At 34.0% G+C, this 19,690-nt stretch overlaps 1 protein-coding gene across 4 annotated transcripts; it reads right to left on the reverse strand.

Annotated features, from left to right (window-relative positions):
* Nucleotides 1-6,025: 6,025 nt before the first annotated feature.
* LOC114167319 (BSD domain-containing protein) lies at nucleotides 6,026-15,852 on the reverse strand. Of its 4 annotated transcripts, none has more exons than XM_085668257.1 (5): nucleotides 15,527-15,852; nucleotides 15,114-15,226; nucleotides 10,490-10,587; nucleotides 10,051-10,231; nucleotides 6,026-6,304 (listed from the first exon to the last, which is right to left on the reverse strand). In XM_085668257.1, the coding sequence occupies exons 1-4, from the start codon at nucleotides 15,711-15,713 to the stop codon at nucleotides 10,087-10,089; spliced, it is 543 nt and encodes a 180-aa protein (XP_085524383.1). In that variant the 5' UTR covers nucleotides 15,714-15,852; the 3' UTR covers nucleotides 6,026-6,304; nucleotides 10,051-10,086. The 4 variants fall into 4 exon arrangements, with proteins under 4 accessions (XP_085524383.1, XP_085524382.1, XP_027908178.1 ...); XM_085668256.1 differs by lacking the exon at nucleotides 6,026-6,304 and adding an exon at nucleotides 6,581-6,904 and having other exon boundaries at nucleotides 15,527-15,851; XM_028052377.2 differs by lacking the exon at nucleotides 6,026-6,304 and adding an exon at nucleotides 6,581-6,889 and having other exon boundaries at nucleotides 15,527-15,848.
* Between the last annotated feature and the right edge of the window lie 3,838 nt (nucleotides 15,853-19,690).

Here is a 19,690-nt window from a genome sequence, read left to right on the forward strand (position 1 = left end):
ATAGTGTAATTGGTTTAATATTTATTTTTTATACAAATTTAATCAAATTGTTTGGACAAATAGAATTATATTTGTAGGAGTAGGGGGTTATGAGGAGAACGTGAGAGACTCAAGTTCATGGATATTAATTCTTTTTTTTAAATTTTAAATTTCATTATTTATACATTATTTATATATGTTATTTTAAATATGATTTTTTTAATTCTTTTTTATTTTTATTAAATTTTAATAAATTATATAAAAATAAATTTAAATTTAAAAATATGAAAAAAATATATAATTGAAAAAGTTTTAAAAATTTGGATAAAATTAAATATTTAAATTTTAAACAAAATTTAAAAATTCAAATAAAATATAAAATACTATACACATAAAATATATAAATAAAATAATTATAATAATATCAATAAAATAAATAAAATTAAAAATAGAATTGAAAAATAATTTAAATTGAAATAATAACTAAAAGCAGAAAAAGAAATATATATATATATATATATATATATATATATATATATATTCATTTTTTTTTTATTTTAAAGTTTTATTATTTTAATTTAAATTATTTTTCAATTTTTTATTTAGTATTTTTATAAGTTATTTTTTTTAGTTTTTAAAGTAATTTTTTTTAAAATTTATATGTTTTATAATCTTTAGTATGTGTTTTAAAAAATAAAATAAAAGTTAGAAAATATAAATTTTAAAAAGAATTAAAAATGTGTAAAATTGATTTTCTTTTTTTTAATTCTGGAAGTCGACTTTCGGTAATGTTTTTTGATTTTCGGAAGTCGACTTTCGGTAATGTTTTTTTATTTTCGGAAGTCAACTTTCGGTAATTATTTTTTACTTCCGGAGGTCGACTTCCGGTGATATATTTTGATTTTCGGAAGTCGACTTCCGGTGATATATTTTGACTTCTGGAAGTCGATTTTCGGTGATATATTTTGACTTCCGGAAGTCGACATCCGAAAGTATTTTTGGGGGTGTGATGTTTGTGAGTTTCCTTAAATGGTCAAAGGGTATTTTGGGAATTTGAAGAAATTTTGGAGGAGCAGAAGAAACAGAGGTGTAGGAAGAAAGATCCTCCTTTTTCTACACATACCTCGTCATGGATTTGGGCTTCTTTTAATAAGCTTAAATTCAAGAAATTCAAGAAAGTAGAAAGCTCAGATACATGATTGGTGAACGTTAAAAGAAAATAATACAAAATTAAGAATTTCAAAAAGAAAAGCACTTTCTAGATTAAAAGAAAGACTTCAACATAAAGAACTTAGGATAGAAACTCATAAATTTTGATCTAGAAAGTTTAAATCTAAACCTTTACTTCGCGGTAATCAATTTTTAGTGCAAACAATTTCAGTTGCATGCTTGATTGAATCAAACACAGTTGCTTAATTTCATCACATCAAATTCAATCACTGCAACTACTTAACTTGCTTCAATAAATTTATGAATTCAATGAATCAACTAAAAGTCAATTCAGTTGAGTCAAGACGCTTAAGAATATTGGGCCACCGATTAGAAATTCTCCTTCAATACGCACCACTATATTACAATGATTGAGTTCTTCTAATAAAATTGTCACATCATCTTGTCAAAAATCTAACTTCGGATTGGAAAGAACAGATTGATACCGATAGTTTCCACTAAATGAAACCTTAAATTACTTGATCCACCTTCTGTTGATATGGTGCACCCCTTTTAATTAGTAGAATATCACGTCTTATATGAAATTTCAGGAATTTATTAGCAGTACTGTATCATAGTACAAATATTGTTGGATTGTGGAAACATTGACAATTTCATTCAACTACGCCTTGCTCATCATCTTCGGTTACCAATTGAATTAGTTTCCGAGTTTTTAGGTGCTATTGGGAAATGGAGATTCACTAATGGCAAAAATATCATTGCAGAATTGTACACTTTGAAGGTTCAGCACCAAGAGGTTTCTAAGGATCAATGGTTGGATATTCTTGCAACTATAAATTATGAGTTAGCATGGTTATTCCACAACCAAATATTGGTTCATTCAACTGATTGGTAATGCCATTTGATCCAACACCCTAGCCTCATTCCAAAGTTTGATGAATCAAAATTTTCAAGGGCAACTCCGGACTCCTATCTTGGTTTTCTTTGTATTGATGTATAGCCTTTCTTTTTTCCTCTAATTTACAACATTGGGAAGAACTTTTACAACTATGGGGACAAAATCATTTATTTGAAAAAGTGTCTAATTATTTTTTTTTTCGTGGTTCATAGTGATAGATTAGTTAGGTAATACAATTTTTGAAACAATTGTAGTTATGGATCACAAGGTACAAGTAATTCTAATTCTCAGGAGATAATTATTAGTGTTTATGTTATTACAACACAAACATAAATTTTAATTTATTTTAAGAAGATAAGATAAGAAGAATGCATGGAAAAAAAAATATTAACTCTACAATTATATTTCGTATAATATGTACCGAAGGATTACATTTGGTGTAATAAATAAATATGTAAGGATCCATAAAAAGGAATGAGATGTGAAATGTGTGAATTATCCCGTTATTCTATAACAATTGTGACTCTTTGAGCAACATTCGCAATATAATAATAATAGGATACGAAGACTTTCCTTCATCATTTTATCACATTCTTGTATTCTTCTCTCTATATTTTGTATTTTACCTATATAAACCATCACGCGTAAATAAAAACATACCCTCCATCGTATAACAAATATGTTGGAGACTGGGTAAGATGATTGGTTTATACATGGACAATTAGGCTGCTTCTTCTTCACTTTTTTCTTCCTGCGCCCTCAAATTATAATATTTACATTTTACCTTTCATTAAAAATATATTAAAAACTCTAAAAATTTTTCATCCTTTCTTTTCTTCCGTGCCGCAGACTGACCTGCACTTCACTCCATCACTTTTCTATGCTATTTGAGCCTTTCCTCGACACTTACGTCGATGCTGGAGAGAACAAGGAACGAAAGAAGAACAAAAAAAAAGGGAAATTTGGAGAAAAACCATCGTGGAAGAAAGAGTTTTGAGTACTCAAAAAATTTTTAGAACGAATGTTCCAAAATATATATACAAACCCAGAAATGTCTTCTGGAACTGTAACGTCCCATTTAATCAATAATCCAAATTAAAGGAAACGTCACACGGATAATATAGTAGTGCGGTCTTAGAGTATAAACACTACTTCTTACAATATTCAAGGCAAACAACGATGGCAAAGCAAAACAAGATACAAAGTTCAACGGTAAAACAATTGAAATTTAAAGGACAAGCCAATACATGGGTCATAGCCCCATAACAAAAGCTCAACACAGTAGCATCCAGCCTAGGTGGGCTACGCAGCGGAACCATCACCTCCCGGTTGACCACGGGTGTTCCTCGCATATGCTCACATCAATAAATTGATGATCATCGCAAAAGAGAAAACCACACATACAGGACATACAACAAACAACAAAAGGGTAAGCTAGATCCGAAAAATAGTTTTATCATGCAAATACACTTTCATAGTCAATTATACATACATCACCCAAGCATGTTATGACCTTCCAAACAATACACTAAGACTTGACACGACTCATCCGGATACGTATAATTTAGTTGGATTCAGCGAATGCTTGCACTTGTGGTGGATTCCCTGCTCTACCGAGTTGCTCACCCCCTGAGCTAAGTGTTACAATGTCTCAACCCCCACACACAAGGTTAGCCCTTAATGAATTTCAGGTCTCCTACTACTCTCACCACAAGAGTCAGTCCGCTCTATGTGAGACTAACTGACTTCTTAGAGCGTCAGGATGCAACCTTACCTTGAATTCTTACTAAATTATAAAGATGGGGCACCACCATGAACTCCCACTAACAGGGGTCATGGAATTACGTCCCGACCACTGAAGCACCACCATGATGTCTCACCTAGAGGCTCATGAAATTACGTCTTGACCACATACCAATCATATTCAACCAACCAAGTAATATTTATCATGTATATAAATTTCATGCCAACCTCTATAATCAATCTTCATTCATATTCCACGTTGAATTCATTCCAACTTATCCTTCCTAATCCATGAATATAGAAGTGTATTCCATACCGACACCATGCCACTTTGATAACCAACCATCCCATTTAAATCACATGCTAAGATTATACTAAACCTATCATTCATAATCCATGAACCATATCACTCATGCATAATCATTCATCCCATGCTTTTGACATAACAATTAAATTCAAGTAAGTGCCAACTATCCAAGAACAGAGAAGCAACAAATAGTCAAGCACCCTCACCCAGCTCCTCGCTCAGGCTGAAAGGTCTCGCTCAGGCAAGAGGGACTCTCGCTCAGGCGAGCTCCATTCGCCTAGGCGAGAGCTCGACTTACAAGAACAGTGACCTTACGTGCATTCTCGCTTAGGCGACACTCCCCTCGCCTGAGCGAGACGTTCGCTTGCTCAAAAATAGAGTTGGTCGCCTGAGCGACGACTCGCGTAAAATAGCCTGGGCGAGCCTCTATTAATCTCGCCTAGGCGAGACATGCTCGCTTGGGCAAGAAAACCAGTGCTCACCACTGTTCTCTCGTGCAACAGTCACACACACCCAAGTAGTTCAAACATGCAATCCCAACAGCGTATATTCACACACAGTCCATTCAATCACGAAATAATCAGAAAACAGGTAGATTTCATGGAACATACACAAGGATCTAGCTTCCCTTACCTGAAAACAGCTAGTACAAGACCTCGACGCATAACCACGGAGCACAGTCGCTCTAGGATTAGATTTGCGAGCTAGAAACAGTGAGCAGAAGTAGGTTTATTATAGAAACCCTAACAATGGCCACGAAACTAGACCAAAGATGGAAAAACCATGAGTTGAAGAACACTTACGTGAGCAGAAACGGGGTCGAGCTAAACTTGAATGTGATTAAACTTCGAAACCCTAGCAGAGCACAGTTCTTGGGAGAGAGGAGTAAGGAGGATGATTTATGAAAGTGAGAAGAGTTAGTATGGTTAGGGCAGTTTAGGATCTGGTTTCCCTTTTGGGCCAACCCTAAATCCAACTGATTTGGAACAGCCCTTTTAAAATAAGACATATAATATAAGTAGGCCTCACAGGAACGATCATTCCAAAAATTTTTTAGTTCGAAATACCTGTTTTGAAAGATATTTTTTAATTCGGAAATACCTTCCAAAAACATGGAACAGCCACTCTAAAATATAAAAAAATGAAACAAATATTATATAAAATATGTAAAATAGAAAAAAATATAAAAGAGGTATAAAAAAAACAAATAGAAGAATAAGGAAATGGGATAGATGACTAATGACCTCGAGGCAATAGATGAGTATAACCAGAGAATTAAAACAATCAATCCACGTTTCAGAAATTACGTGTGGGCAGAGTCCAATATATATAGTCTTTCTGTTTATGGAAGGAGGAGGGAGGGGGAATATGTTGCTAGGCCATGGGTTTATTCTGGATCTTTTAATTTTCCTCTGTTTTCATGTGTATGTTACTTTAGTAGTCATCTTTACCATCGTAAGAAATTTATACTTGACATAATACATACACAATACATACACAGTGACCATACATGTTCCATCATTGTTTGATTCTTGTTCATAACAAAATATTTCTGGATCTGAAAATTATCGTCGGCAACACTCATTCTGAATATCATTTTACATTTTGAAAAGTATTTTCGGATTAAAAAATATCTTCAAAACAAGTATTTTGGAATACAAAAAATAAAATTCTGAAACTAGAATTTCCAAAGGTATTTCTAAATCCAAAAACACCTTTTAGAACCGTCATTCTAGAAATTATATTTTACATTTTTTGGATTGAGTGTTTCGAAAATATTTTCAAATCCAAAAGTATATTTTAGAACACCAATTCGAAAAATATATTTTTTTAAATATTTCTTTTTGGAAGGTATTTCAACCTTTTAAAACACCCAATCCGGATGATTTTTTATTTTTTTTTAAGTATCCTAAACAACTTCCACCATGGTTCTTTTTCAAATTTTCCTTCTTCAATCCTTCACCAACCATCACACGGTTACCATCCATCTTCTTCTTCACGCTTCTCTTGATATAGTTGGGTGGTTAGGGTGAGGAATAGAAAGAGTGGTTTGTAGTATAAAGGAGAGAAGATATGATGGTTGTAGTGGATGAATCATCCCTGCTTCTACTATGTTCCTTCTTCTCTCCAGCGTCAACAATGGTTTTGGTAGGAGGGGACTCAAATCACAAAGAAAAGTGGAGGAAGGTGTAGATCAGTCTCCGATACTGAACAAATGATGAAAAAAAATTAAGATTTTTAATATATTTTTAATGAAGAGTAAAATAGAAATATTATAATTAACAGAAAGTACAGAAAGAAAAAAAGGGAAATGCAAGAAAAAGCAGCCCGACATACTGTAAAAAGAAATCGATATTGTAATATCCTCCCCAATCAATAAGAACCTCTAATATTGGTTCATCAATAATATATTGTTAAGAGCGGTTTTGAAGAAACTATTTCCTGGAATAGTTTTATGATCTTAACGTCACAACACTAGACAATTGATGAAACTACTAAATAAACATTGTAAAAAGACAATTCTCGACATTTATAATGAACATTAACGTCATAGGCAAAGTGGTCATAACTTCATCCGTCCAAATAGATTTTGTACTTATATATCATTTCGGACAAGAATGAGGAGACATCAGAAACACAGACTATCTATGTCAAATTCAATATCATCCGTGATTAATTTGTAAATTTGTTAGATCCTTGATTTGCTTGTCCGATATCTGAAACTTGAAGTTAAAGAAATAGCTTGCCTCCATAACGAAGAACCATCATCAGACGTCTCCAAGTATTTCGCACTATCAGTCAGTAAACTTTTGTCAGGAATCAAGAAGCAATGTCAAAAGATACAAATTAATACGAAAGAAGAAAACTGAGATAAAAGATGCACGGTTAACAAAAGAAACTGAATATATTGAATAGTTTCAACTAAAAATGTTTACAGCAGAATGTTAACATGTATTTATCCAAAACAATTCTAACAGATTAACAGATGTATACTAATCAAGCCTAACAGATTGACAGCTGTATAAAGATTTACAGCTGGCTCTATACTAATATCCCCCCATAAACTCAATGGGTTGAATTACTAATTGAATCAACAACATTGAGTTTGGAACATAAAAACAGAAATCGCCTAGGAGAAACAGGCTTAGTTAAAGCATCAGCCCATTGATTTCTTGCGGGCATAAGATAAACCTGAAGCTGCTGAGTTAAGACTTTTTCCTTGACAAAGAAGACATCAATTTCCATGTGTAAAATGTAAAACAGGATTGTGAGTGACCGCAACCGCACTCTAATTATCACAATATAATGCTGGCACTGTAGAGGAAACAACTAATTCAGCAAGAAGAGTTTGGATCCAGTTAATTTCAGCTGCAACACTTTCTAAATAGCGATATTATGCTTCAGATGAGGACCTAGCAATGACAGTTTGTTTCTTCAACCACCAAGAAATGAGATTGGGACCAAAATAGACTGCTGCCCTGATGTAGAATGTCGATCATCAAGATCAAAGGCCCAATCAGAATCACACCTTGATGAAAAACGGTTTCGAAGAAGTTGTTGGAATATGTAAACCATGATGGACAGAGCCTTTTAAGTATCGCAATATATGCTTGATAGCAACCCAATGTGAATCCAACTGAGTAGCCATAAATTGACACACTCTATTGACAGCATAGCTCAATTCGAGGCGAGTCACTGTTACATACCATAGGGCACAACAACGAACCAATAAAGAGAAGGGTCATGAAAATAATTTGTCCCATGTTTACTGAGTTTGTAGTATGCTGTCATAGGTGACGAAACAGATTGGGCTTCATCCATTTTAGTCTTCTGTAAGAGATATCTGATATACTTGCTTTGAGTCAAAACAAGAGAACCATCAAGCAGAGACGTAACCTATAAAGAGAAGGGTCATGAAAATAATTTGTCCCGTGTTTACTGAGTTTGTAGTATGCTGTCATAGGTTTGAAACTGTAAAGAGGACGTGGGCGGTCTGTTGATTAAATAAAGGTTTAAAAAGAAAAGTCCCAAAACTTGGTTGGAAGAGAGGTCTGCTTAAGAAGAGTCATTCCTAACTCAACAATATGTCTATGCTTCCTCTCAACAACACCATTTTGATGATGTATATGAGGGCAAATGAGCTTGTGAACAATACCATGAGTCTGACAGTATGAAGAAAGAGGTCTAAGCTCACCCCAACAAAGTTTGAGAACCAGGAGCAACCCAGATGGCCCTGGATTTACAACAGAAAAACTTGGATCAACACTTTTATTGTTAGCAATATTTGGAGACATAGAATAGACATAGAAGCAGATTGGGAAGGCTGTAATTGTGGAAAGACATAGAGACCATCAGGACCCAAGGAACCATGAAGCAAGACCTCATGAGTGGCCTGTGATTTAACAACAAGGATTACGATGAAATTCAAAGAAGACATGATTGTCTTTAGAAAATTTACTGACACTAATCAAATTCTAGGTAACAGAGGGAACATGCAACAACTTGTTAAGAGCAAGAGGAAAGCTGGAATTCAAAGGCGAACAGATCTGTGTGAAACTTGATGACGGGATAGGGAGACCTTGGCCATTGCCTATGTAAATCTGATTTGGACCTTAAAAGGACTCCAACTGCTGAATATTTTGAGACTCTCCCGTAACATGAAACGAAGCACTAGAGTCAGGAATCCACGTAGTATGGTTCGGATTCTGATTCTCAGAGTTAAGGAACATGGCACTTGGAACAGAATTTTTGGTCTGTGACACATTTTGTCGAACATTTGATATGCTTGAAGAATTAAAAAACACAAGCTCCTGAAGGCTCAACGTTGAGTTAGGTTGATAGTTAGAATCATATCGATAATGACACACAGTTGTGGTATGGCCAAATTTCAAGCAAACTTGGAATTGTAACTAGATCCATCTTGAGCAATGTTAATCGAAGAAGATTCGAGTAACGTCTTTCGAAACTTTGGTAAACGTGACTCATGCACAAGAAGGAATGCCTCAACTTCATTTATCGGAAGAGGATTAAACTTGCTTTCGATAACAGATATAACCGAAGCATAATCTTCTGGTAAACCTTCAAAAATTGCATCTAGGTGTTCGCGAGGTAAAATAGGATGACCGCAAGTGTTGAGAGCGTCAACCAGCCACATAATGTGAAGAAGAAACTCAGACATTGATTTTTGCTCAAGGATGTAGTGCAAAGCTCTGTTCTCAACTGTCTAGCTTTTGCACACGTCTGTTTTTGAAAGTACTCATGAAATTGTTACCAAACTTCATACGAATGAACACAACCGATCAATTGAAACAAGATTGAAGAAGAAAGAGTCGATTGAAGCCAGGATAGGACCTGATCTTGCTGTTCCCAAGTGCAGTACGCCGGATTCTCACTGCCTGCTGCACGATCATCTTCAGTAAGAAACCGCACAAGAATAACAGGATTGACAACAAATCTCTGCAATTTGTGCACTTTGATCATCGGTTCAACTTGCTGCCGGCATAAAAGAAAATTGGACTCACTCAATTTCTCAAAGATAGGATGAAAGGAAGGAACAGAGGAGGTTGAGAATGCAGGATGCATAAACTCCATTAATGGAGATTTCTGGCTCTGGATACCATAATACGAAAGAAGAAAACTGATATAAAAGATGCACTCTTAACAGAAGAAACTGAATATATTGAATAGTTGCAACTAAAAATGTTTACAGCAGAGTGTTAACACAGTATTTATCCAAAACAATTCTAACAGATTAACAAATGTATCCTAATCAAGCCTAACAAATTGACAGCTGTATTAAGATTTACAATTGGCTCTATGCTAATACAAATTAACGGTAAATAAGACTAAGTTCAGAACAATATGTTGATAACAGCTGAAGAAATGCATTTTCAAACTTGCAACACTATTTAACAAAGATCCTTCAATGCTAAATAAGTTAATAGTTTAATACCTGTTCTATTCATTCCATCAACAAATATCAGAGTTTTCATTCAGAGGGTGGTAAAGGCTCAACAAAGCTGATATCCTTTGCCTCTGCCATTTCAACTTCATACGAGTTGTTAACTGAAGATTTCTCATCTTCCATTGCCATCCGCTTCAGTTTCTCCTGTTTTATGTGGCGAAGCTCATATCTGATTAGCAGCAATGAAGGGAGTCATATTTCATCAAAAAGCATGAATTGGACATTTTACCTAATTTGGTATCCATTCATACGTGATAGGCATTGTGAATGTGTGCATGCATAAAATATGGGGTAGAGTGGAACAAAGATAGCAAAATTCTCAAAGCAGCTACTATCTACAAAATAAGTAGCCAAAACTTCAGAGTAATTCAGTTTTACTCATTTGCAAATAATCATTGAAGAATTTGCAAGAATTTGTATGACTTACTCGAGAACATGGCTTCTGGTGAGCTTAAAGTAAATTTTCCAGAATTGATTTTCCTTCAAATGGCGTGGACACAGTGCATATCTCAATTGAGATATTTCCTGGAATATAACAAAAACCATAATTATTCATGGGTACTAATTGAATGGCTTTGTTAATCCTCCCATCATCCAACTATAAGATTATATATATTAATATTGTTTTGAATAAAGTGAAATCAAAAGTTAGTAATAAAAGCCATCAACACTGCCACCACTGATTGTAAAAAACACAACAAAATCTTACTTTTAGTTCTTCATGTTTTGATATTTTTTTTCGTTTTGATACATTAACTTTTGAAAGAGTCAATCGAATATTCTTTTAGACTTTTTAACAAAAATGTTAAATAGATTAACAAAGTTGAGTAACGTATCTATTAACCTATTAACATTTTAATTAAAAATGACCAAAATGAAATTTTTTAAATCACAAATTATCTAAATGAACCTTTATAAAAACATAAAGTACCAAAAAATGGAGACTTTTAAAAGTCTGATAAAGGATACATTAGCTAACTCTATTATATAATTAACTTTATAGGTAGAAAGAATAAAAATGAACCTTTCAAAAACATTAAGTACCCAATTGGGACTTTTAAAACTCAATGTGTGCGCATAAAAAAAAAGTTAATGACTTTGGAACATCAATGTAAATACAACAACCTAATCAAATATGACAATATGTCTAGGGACTCTGAAATTCCCATATAAATTCCTATTGATATACCCACGATAACTCTGATAACTGTAACTCAATTGTGTCGTATCAAGCATAGAGATAGACTATTGCATTTTTATTTAATTTCTTAAATAAATTATTTTCTAAATAGGAAAGTAGATAAAAATTGAGCATTCAAATACTTGTGCAGTCACATGTAAGTATAAGAATAAGGGATGGTTAGTACAATTAGGATATTAAATAGTTAATTAGGGAGTTAATGAGTTAACCTAGAGGTAAGTCACAAAAATCATGCCAATTGCCTTGAGTAAAGGAAGATATCTATAAGGTATCTAATATATGAAGTTGTGCATACTAATCTTCTATCTGCCTATGTTGGTAGTGTGGTCTGTAATTTTATACACGACCCCAAGAAAGGAATCAATAGGCAGTTGATAGGATCCTCCAATATTTGAAAGCAAGTCTAGGGAAATCGCTATTCAGGATAGCAAGAACTTTGTCCTCCATCGAAATATATACAGATGCAGACTGTCTCAAGTCACTCTTGGATAGCAAAGTCACTTCTGTATATTGTAATTAGATGTTCAATCTAGAGCACAAGCAAAATTTTAGAGCTATGCAACCTAACATGTGTGGAGGATTATAGATGAAGATTATTCTTGATGACCTCAAAGCAAAGTATGAGAGGCAGACGATGAGCCTTTGCTACAATAGTTCAACTATTAGACTTGTCCATATTCCAACTCAACAGGACAGGAGAGGAGAAAACAGAGAGATTGACGAACTTTGTTTAAGAAAGGTTAGACAGTGGTGGTCTTTTAGCTACTACAAATGTTCTTACGAGACTCCAACTAGTAAAAGTCTTCACCAACTTAAGATTCATGCACATCCTGTATAACGTTGCATTAATAACTTATCATGTTTACAGCTGCTGAATCTAAATGGGCTTAATTTTGCACACATTCGTCTAAATTGACTACAGCATTAACAATCAATCAACAACCATAAGTGAAAGAAATTTATTCAATTTTCATTCTATTTTCCTCGGTTCTAGTATAATTATTGAAACTGGATCATTCATAATAGTGAACAAAATTTGCCAGATAGAAGAGTACAAGGTTAAAAAGACATTTACAGTCCCCCTTCACACAGATAAAGAGCAACCCCCTTGAAGAGATGGGATGAGCAGCAACAAACATAGGAGATTACCAGACAGAGGATTTATTGGTGAATAAGTCAGATTCTTCATTCAGATATGTAGCTAGGTGCTTCCCTATCATATCCTGTTATGTTTTTGGCTGAATATTGATCTTAAGTCTTTGGTCTTAGAAATTAGAAATTGGAAATATACTTCGTGCTTTCTCCATTCAGCATAGATCTACAAGGAAAAGTATCACTTCTTCTTTGCTTTTTATTTGTTTCTGGTTAAAATATGTTGAACAATAGAAGAAACATAGACACAAAAGAAATAAATGATAGGAACATTAAAAAACAAACCACACACCATATTATTTCTGGGCACAAGATTGCTTCATTCTTCCAAATCTTCATTCTTGTTATATTTACAGTCATGTATCCTTAAGAAAAAATCATTATAGGCATGACAAATTCTTAATATTTTCTCATGTTCCATGCTTCTTATTGTTGAATGATCAGCTTCACTTCGTATTGTTGAATGATAAAAGAAAAAATGTTATCAAACAATCCACAAGGTGATTGCTTAAGGCCCATAAAAGAACCTGCAAAAATGACACACCTTATTAGACAACTTCCCCTAAGCAACAAATTCAAGAGGTTGTTTCATATAGACCTTCTTTCAAGATCTCCATGGAGAAATACATTCTCAATATCAAGTTGAAACAAAGTCCAGTGATGAATAGCTTCCATGAAAAATACAAGGGAAATAGAGGTCATTTTGGCAAGTAGGCAAGCTTCATAACGATCAATGTTCCCCTAAAGACCAATTTTAAGAGTGTACAGCCACTGAAACCCAACAATTGTTTTGCCAGCTGGGAGAGAAATCAACTCCCAAGTACCACTACTTTGGAGAGCACACATCTCAAGGTGAGCTAAAACATCACTTAGAGACCAAGGAATTGGAATAAAAGATAAAAAGGACAAACAACCATAATGTATGGAGGAAAGACAATGATAACCTAGGGTAGTATAGTGGGGAAAGGGTTACGTGTGGAATATATATTTTGAACAGCCATAGGCTGGTCAATTTCAAAAGTTAAGATGGAATCCAATATGGGAGATAGTGTTGAGGAAGGCTCAAGCACAACTTCCACTATATCATTATCCATTCAAGAAAAATATGGCAATTCAACACCAATAGGCCGTGAACAGAGATGATTTACTAGGTGATAGGCTGCATGTAAGAATAGGAAGCATATATAGGCTCATGAACATGAATTAATAACAAGAGTTGAATCTCCTCATGTGTTGCTATCATGAAATACTTTCATGATCAACTTATAGTAAAGTATTCCAATCATAATATGAGAGTAGAATAAGAACAACACAAGAAGATAGAAACTAGAATAAGAACAAGGGTTAAAATAAATATAGAGAGATGACATAAAGAAATAAAGAAAATGATGAGAGGACTTACGAATAGAAAAAGAAGAAGAAGAAGAAGAATAAAAAGAGAACTTCATGCTTCTCAAAGATAAGCTCCAAGTATTGAATCACCACTTGATTCCTAGGAACCAAGATAAGACTTTCAAAATGCTTTTTCACACACACAAGAGCTAGGCATAGCTACTTACAGGATGAGTAAACCTAAAAAATTCAAATGCTAATTATAAAGAAATGAAATGTTAATTTTAACATAATGACTGGTAACTGAACTTTGAAAGGAAACAGGAGGGAAAATTCAAAATCAATGTATCTTGGTGATCACGACTAAGAGCCTTTTTGGAGGTCGTAGGCTTAAGTTGTTCGTTGTTTTCTTGGTGGGCCATCATTTCCTCAGCTACGCGTCTCCACCTTTCCCTATATAAGTGATTTGCTGAATGGGCTTTCCCGGAGTCCTTACAAACACATCCATGAACATTTCCTTATCTAGCCATGTAGTCCTTTAAAGGCTCGCCACTTTGCTACTTGATGTCAAACAAATTTCCGATTTTGAGAGGTTTTACTTTATTCACAGCAAATTGAGCAAAGAACAAACTGGTAACTCCACGAGTAAGGATACATGCCCGTCAGGCAAAGTGCTAAACCAAGCCAACATGGCATCAGACAAGATCTCTACAAACATTTTGCATTGCACCACGTCTGATTCTCTTGATATCAACATTTGTGCCTGAAAGGCCTTAAGTCGATTGGCGGGATCCACGACTTCTATAATCTTTTAAAGCCAACATGGGCAAATAGGCTATTTGTACAAAGACTATGGTCTCATAAATGATGGTTCCAAGCCAGGGAAAAGGAGGATTTTTCCAGAAACTCGAGCTTCAATGTAACTAGTTGAAATCCTTAACATGGATCGCTCACCACCATTGACATCATCTAGTGGAATACAACTTTTGCTGTCATTGTCTATTCCTAATATATAGTTTCCCTTCGTGAAAAGAAGGAACATGATCAGACAGAGCTTTGCTCCTTTAAGTGGGGCCACTTGACTACACTTAGAATAGGTAGTCTCGATACCAACCTGATTGCTCAACCCTCAGGAAAAAAAAAGACTACTAATCAACGGGATGGGTACTAGGCAATGTGGTGCAAGCAAACAAGAATAAAATACAAGATTTTACAGATTAGATTAAGGAGTGTCATCAACCTTGCAATATTTGCGATACCGATGAAGGAAAAATCCTCTATTTCTACAAACAAGCACACGTAGTTTTACTGTTTAATTCTTCAAGTGTTCAACATCACAAATAAACAAGAATAATTAAAGACAAACCTTGACTCTTGATAGAACGAGGATTGCATGTCTCTCTTGCCAATCGGAGAGATCCTTTCGAACTTTGGTTGAAGAGGATTGAGTTTCTTCCCAATAACTGCCTTCATCTTCATCTGCAACCAAAAAACAAAATTGAACAAGAGAAGACATTTTTTTTTTCAAATAAAAACAACAGATAACTCGAAAATAACACTGCAACAGCATTGGGTTTCCCTGAGAAGAATGCGAAACTACAGCTGCCAATTCCAAGCAACCAATAATCACGATTACTTAGTGTGACAATTAAAGAAATTTATATCAACTGTGGTGAATGGTAAAACAGGCAAAGAAAATTACGAAAATTGAAAATTCAAAAATAGTGCCCCGCAATCACACATTTTCATTCAATTAGGGTACAAACATTGGAGGGAAACCTTTGAGAGGGAAATTCTTAAAGGTGTCAACGGTGAAGGACTTGACGTGGTTGATGAGTTCCTCGGTAATCCCATATACGCTTTCTTCTTGTTGTTGATGCTGCAGTTTGGAGTTAGACTGTGTTTGGGTATTTGGGGTTTTGCTATTCCTTGAACTCATAGAAAGGCTGCTTCTAAGCCAATCCATCTCTTACAGTAGAGAGAGTTGCAGTTTTGAAGAGTTGTTACATGGGAAGAAACTGCACCGCCGAAGATCGAGGCTGTGATTGAAGTAATAGTTCCGAATTTGGCATTACAAAGCATGTTTGCAAATATTAACAAGGGGATTCTACTTCAAAAGTTTTACGCCATATCACATAATCTATTAAAAAATGTAAATTATTGTTTCTAAGTCTAAAAACTTGTATCTTTTTAATTATCTTTTAGTGTCATTTTCCTTCTAGTTTTGAAGTTTTTTAACGAAAAATCTAAATTTAATTACTTACGAGTTATGATGCACATATACGATACGATACCTGTATTGGATATGACACGTATCCGACACGTGTATCGAATACGACACGTATCCGATACGTTGATACATTTATTTTTAAAATAATAGAATACGATACGTGATAGATACGTGATATATGATATATGAATAATGAAAAGTGTACAATAATTCTTACAAACATAATAATATATGATTGTTAATATGTAAATCCGAATTTTCTAATTAGAAGCCAATTATTTTAGTAGTCAAAACCTTGTAGCTAATGTTAGTGATCAATTTAAAAATCAATTCATCATTGAAACTATTTTAATTATCAATTTAGAGACCGATTATAATTTTTTGGAACTATTTTAGTTGTCAATTTGGTTACTTAATAGTGACTAATTATTTTTTGTCACTCAAATTATTCACTATTCAAATATTTTATTATAGTGTACTACTCCTTTATAAATTAGATACTTCATTGATAAGTATCGTTAAAGTATCCTAAAGTATTGGATACAATACGTATCGAATACGGATAAGTGACTCAAGTTGAAGTATCGGTGCATCATAGCTTACAAGTAAACTAATTATCTTAAAATAACTTTTTAACAAACTTGTCAGTAAAAAAATTATTTTGGATTGTAATTTGTTATTATTATTATTATTAATAAAGGTGTATTCACTCGTAAATATTGATTTGAGATGTTCGGAAGGATAAATTTAAGTGAATTAGAGAATAAAGTTTATATTGTTCACTTTAAAGGATTTAGAGCTCAAACTGAGTTGATATAGAAGCAAAATTTGTGAGTAACTTAATAAATACAGATGGATTAAAAATTAAGCTTAATAAAAACAAAAACAAGATTATTAAATTGTCCTTGATTTTAAAAATAATTTAATATTATAATTAGATGAATTAGATTTATTTTAGAAAAAATATTAAAATGAATAAATTAAAATAACATATTTTAATAAAAAAATATTTCTAAAAAATTTAAATAGAAAACTTTAAAATTAATAATTATTTTTTAAACTTTTTTATAACAATTTTAAAATTTTCGGTAATAAACATAATTTTAAAAGTCATATTTTTATATTATATCATAATTAAACTGAAAAATAAATTGAAGCCATAAATGTAATATGTCTGGCATGTACTCCCTCAAATCATGACATATGAGAGACGATGGGAAAATAGAGGAATTTCTCTCTTCCTTACTCTCCCTCCCACTCAAATTTACTGAAATGAACAACTACATCACCTGCAAATCATTCTTCTCACTTTTCTGTGAATACTAAATCTATCCAAGTGAACACGACATAATGAAAACTCATGTTGTTCCCTTTGTAAGGCCCACTTTAATTCTGCCCAATTTTTAAGGGTTGCCCTAATCAGTTGGGCCTAAGGCTGGCTCATAGGGTGTCCAAAACCATTAAACCAGCCTAACCCTCTCATTCTTTGCCCACCTTGCAAAATCAGTCACCTTACTCTTTCCTTTTTCCCTCAATAGAAGCTCTGCTAGGGTTTGGTCCCCTTCTTGGTCATGCTAGCTCAAAGCTCCCTTCCATCTCACGTAAGTTAGTTCTTGAACCGTACTTTCTTCTTTCTAAGCCTTACTTTCGTGGTTCCAGCTAGGGTTCCTCTAGGTCACCTAGTTTTGTTCTGGTGTTGCTATTTCTCAGCTCGCTAAACCGTTATAGGAGCTGTGATGCTTCTCTACTCGTACCAAAACCCCTTACAGTAGCTTTTCCAGGTAAGGGAAGCTAGGGTTTCGTGTTTAAATGTATTTTTCTTGTTTTCCAGCTCTGTCTTGTGTTTTTGGTGGTTGTATGATGTTTAAATTAATATGAACATGTATTGTGCTCTGCTTTGGATAAATTTTTGTGTTGGCCTGCATGAACAATGGAGGAGATATGATATTATCGCCCAAATGAGTGGGTCTTGCCTAAGCGAGAGTATCAAAAACCCTCCTAGGTGCTTGTGTGAGCTGTCGCCCAGGTGACGAGCTTCAGTTTTGAGCGAGGAGCCATCTTGCTCAGGCGAGTAGGTCTCACCTAAGCGAGAAAACACGAAAGCACCATTATTCCACTTTTTGAGCTCTCGCCTAGGTGAAAGGAGCTCGCCTGAGCGAGAGAGCCCTCTTGCCTAAGCGAGGCCTTTTAGCCTGAGTGAGAATTGGGCAAGAATGTGCTCAGGTGTTGTTTCCTTATCTATTCTTGGGTGATGGTCACATGTTTGGTTGGATTACTATATTCAAGCATGAATTGAGTAATTTTACATGTATTAAATGGTTTATGGGCTGGAATTGATGAGTTTGGTATGATCTTTGTATGGGACCTGGTTGGATGGTTGGTTATAAATATTGACATGGAATTGGTATGCATGATAACTTTATGCTTGGTTGGTGAGACATGATTTTGGTGTGGCTTAGGATGTAATTCCATGAATCTCTAGGTGAGATCTCATGGTGGTGCCTCATGGTCAGGACGTAATTCCACGATGGTTTTGTGGTGGTGTCTCATGGTCAGGACGTAATTCCATGGCCCCTGTTAGTGGGAGCTTATGGTGGTGCCTCATGGTTAGGACGTAATTCCATGAAGGTTTTGTGGTGGTGCCTCATTATATAATTTAGTAAGGATTCAAGTAAAGATTGCATCCTAAAACTCTAAAGAGTCAGTTAGTCTCACGTAAAGCGTACTGGCTCAAATGGTGAGAGTAGTAGGAGACCCTAGTCTTTTGCAGGATAATGGCATTAGACGTTTGAAGGTTAACCTTGTGCGTGGTAGGGTGAAACCCATTAGCAATTGGCTCTGTAGAGTAGTAGAGGCCACCACAAATGCAAACATCTAGTGAATCCGACTAATTATATGTATCCGGATAATTGAGTCTTAGTGTCTTGTTTGTTGGTCATCACATGCTTGGTTGATGTATGTATTTTTGACTATAAAATTGTATGCAATTGTATGATAAAACATTTTTCCACTCTAACTTACCATTTCTTGTTTGTTTGCGTGTCTTGTGAGTGGTTTTCTCCTTTTTGCGATGATCATCAATTTATTGATGTGAACAGATGTGGGAACTCCTCGTAGTCGTCAGTGTGATGGAAATTTCGCTGCGTAGCTATCCATGGGTTGGACTCTCTACTCCGAGTATTCTTAAAAGGTCGAGGCCTATGTATTATCTTGTATTTTGGGATACTGTTTAATTTTTATCTTGCTTTACTAATGGTATTGTGGTGTGCCTTGGACTTTTCTCCAAGTACTTGGGATAATTGTAAGAAGTGGTATTTATACTCCATAACGTTGTTCTTTATATTACTTTGTGTGATGTTTCATTTAATTAAGTTTATTCATTAAATAAGACGTTCCACCCTTTGTATCTATTAATTTTAATTTATACATTTTTAAGTAATATTTTGATATTTATAATATGATAATAAGACTATTCCAATAAAACGCTTGAATATATATATATATATATATATATATATATATATATATATATATATATATATATATATATATATATATATATATATATATATATATATATATATATATATATATATATATATATATATATATATATATATATATATATATATATATATACACGAAAATATTAGAAACAAAAGCACAAGTATTACTACAGAATAATTGAATATATGTATCATATAATCCATATA

This window comes from Vigna unguiculata, chromosome 10, assembly GCF_037176805.1.
Source record: "Vigna unguiculata cultivar grain cowpea cultivar isolate G323 ecotype 2 chromosome 10, ASM3717680v1, whole genome shotgun sequence".
Classification (NCBI taxonomy): Eukaryota; Viridiplantae; Streptophyta; class Magnoliopsida; order Fabales; family Fabaceae; genus Vigna; species Vigna unguiculata.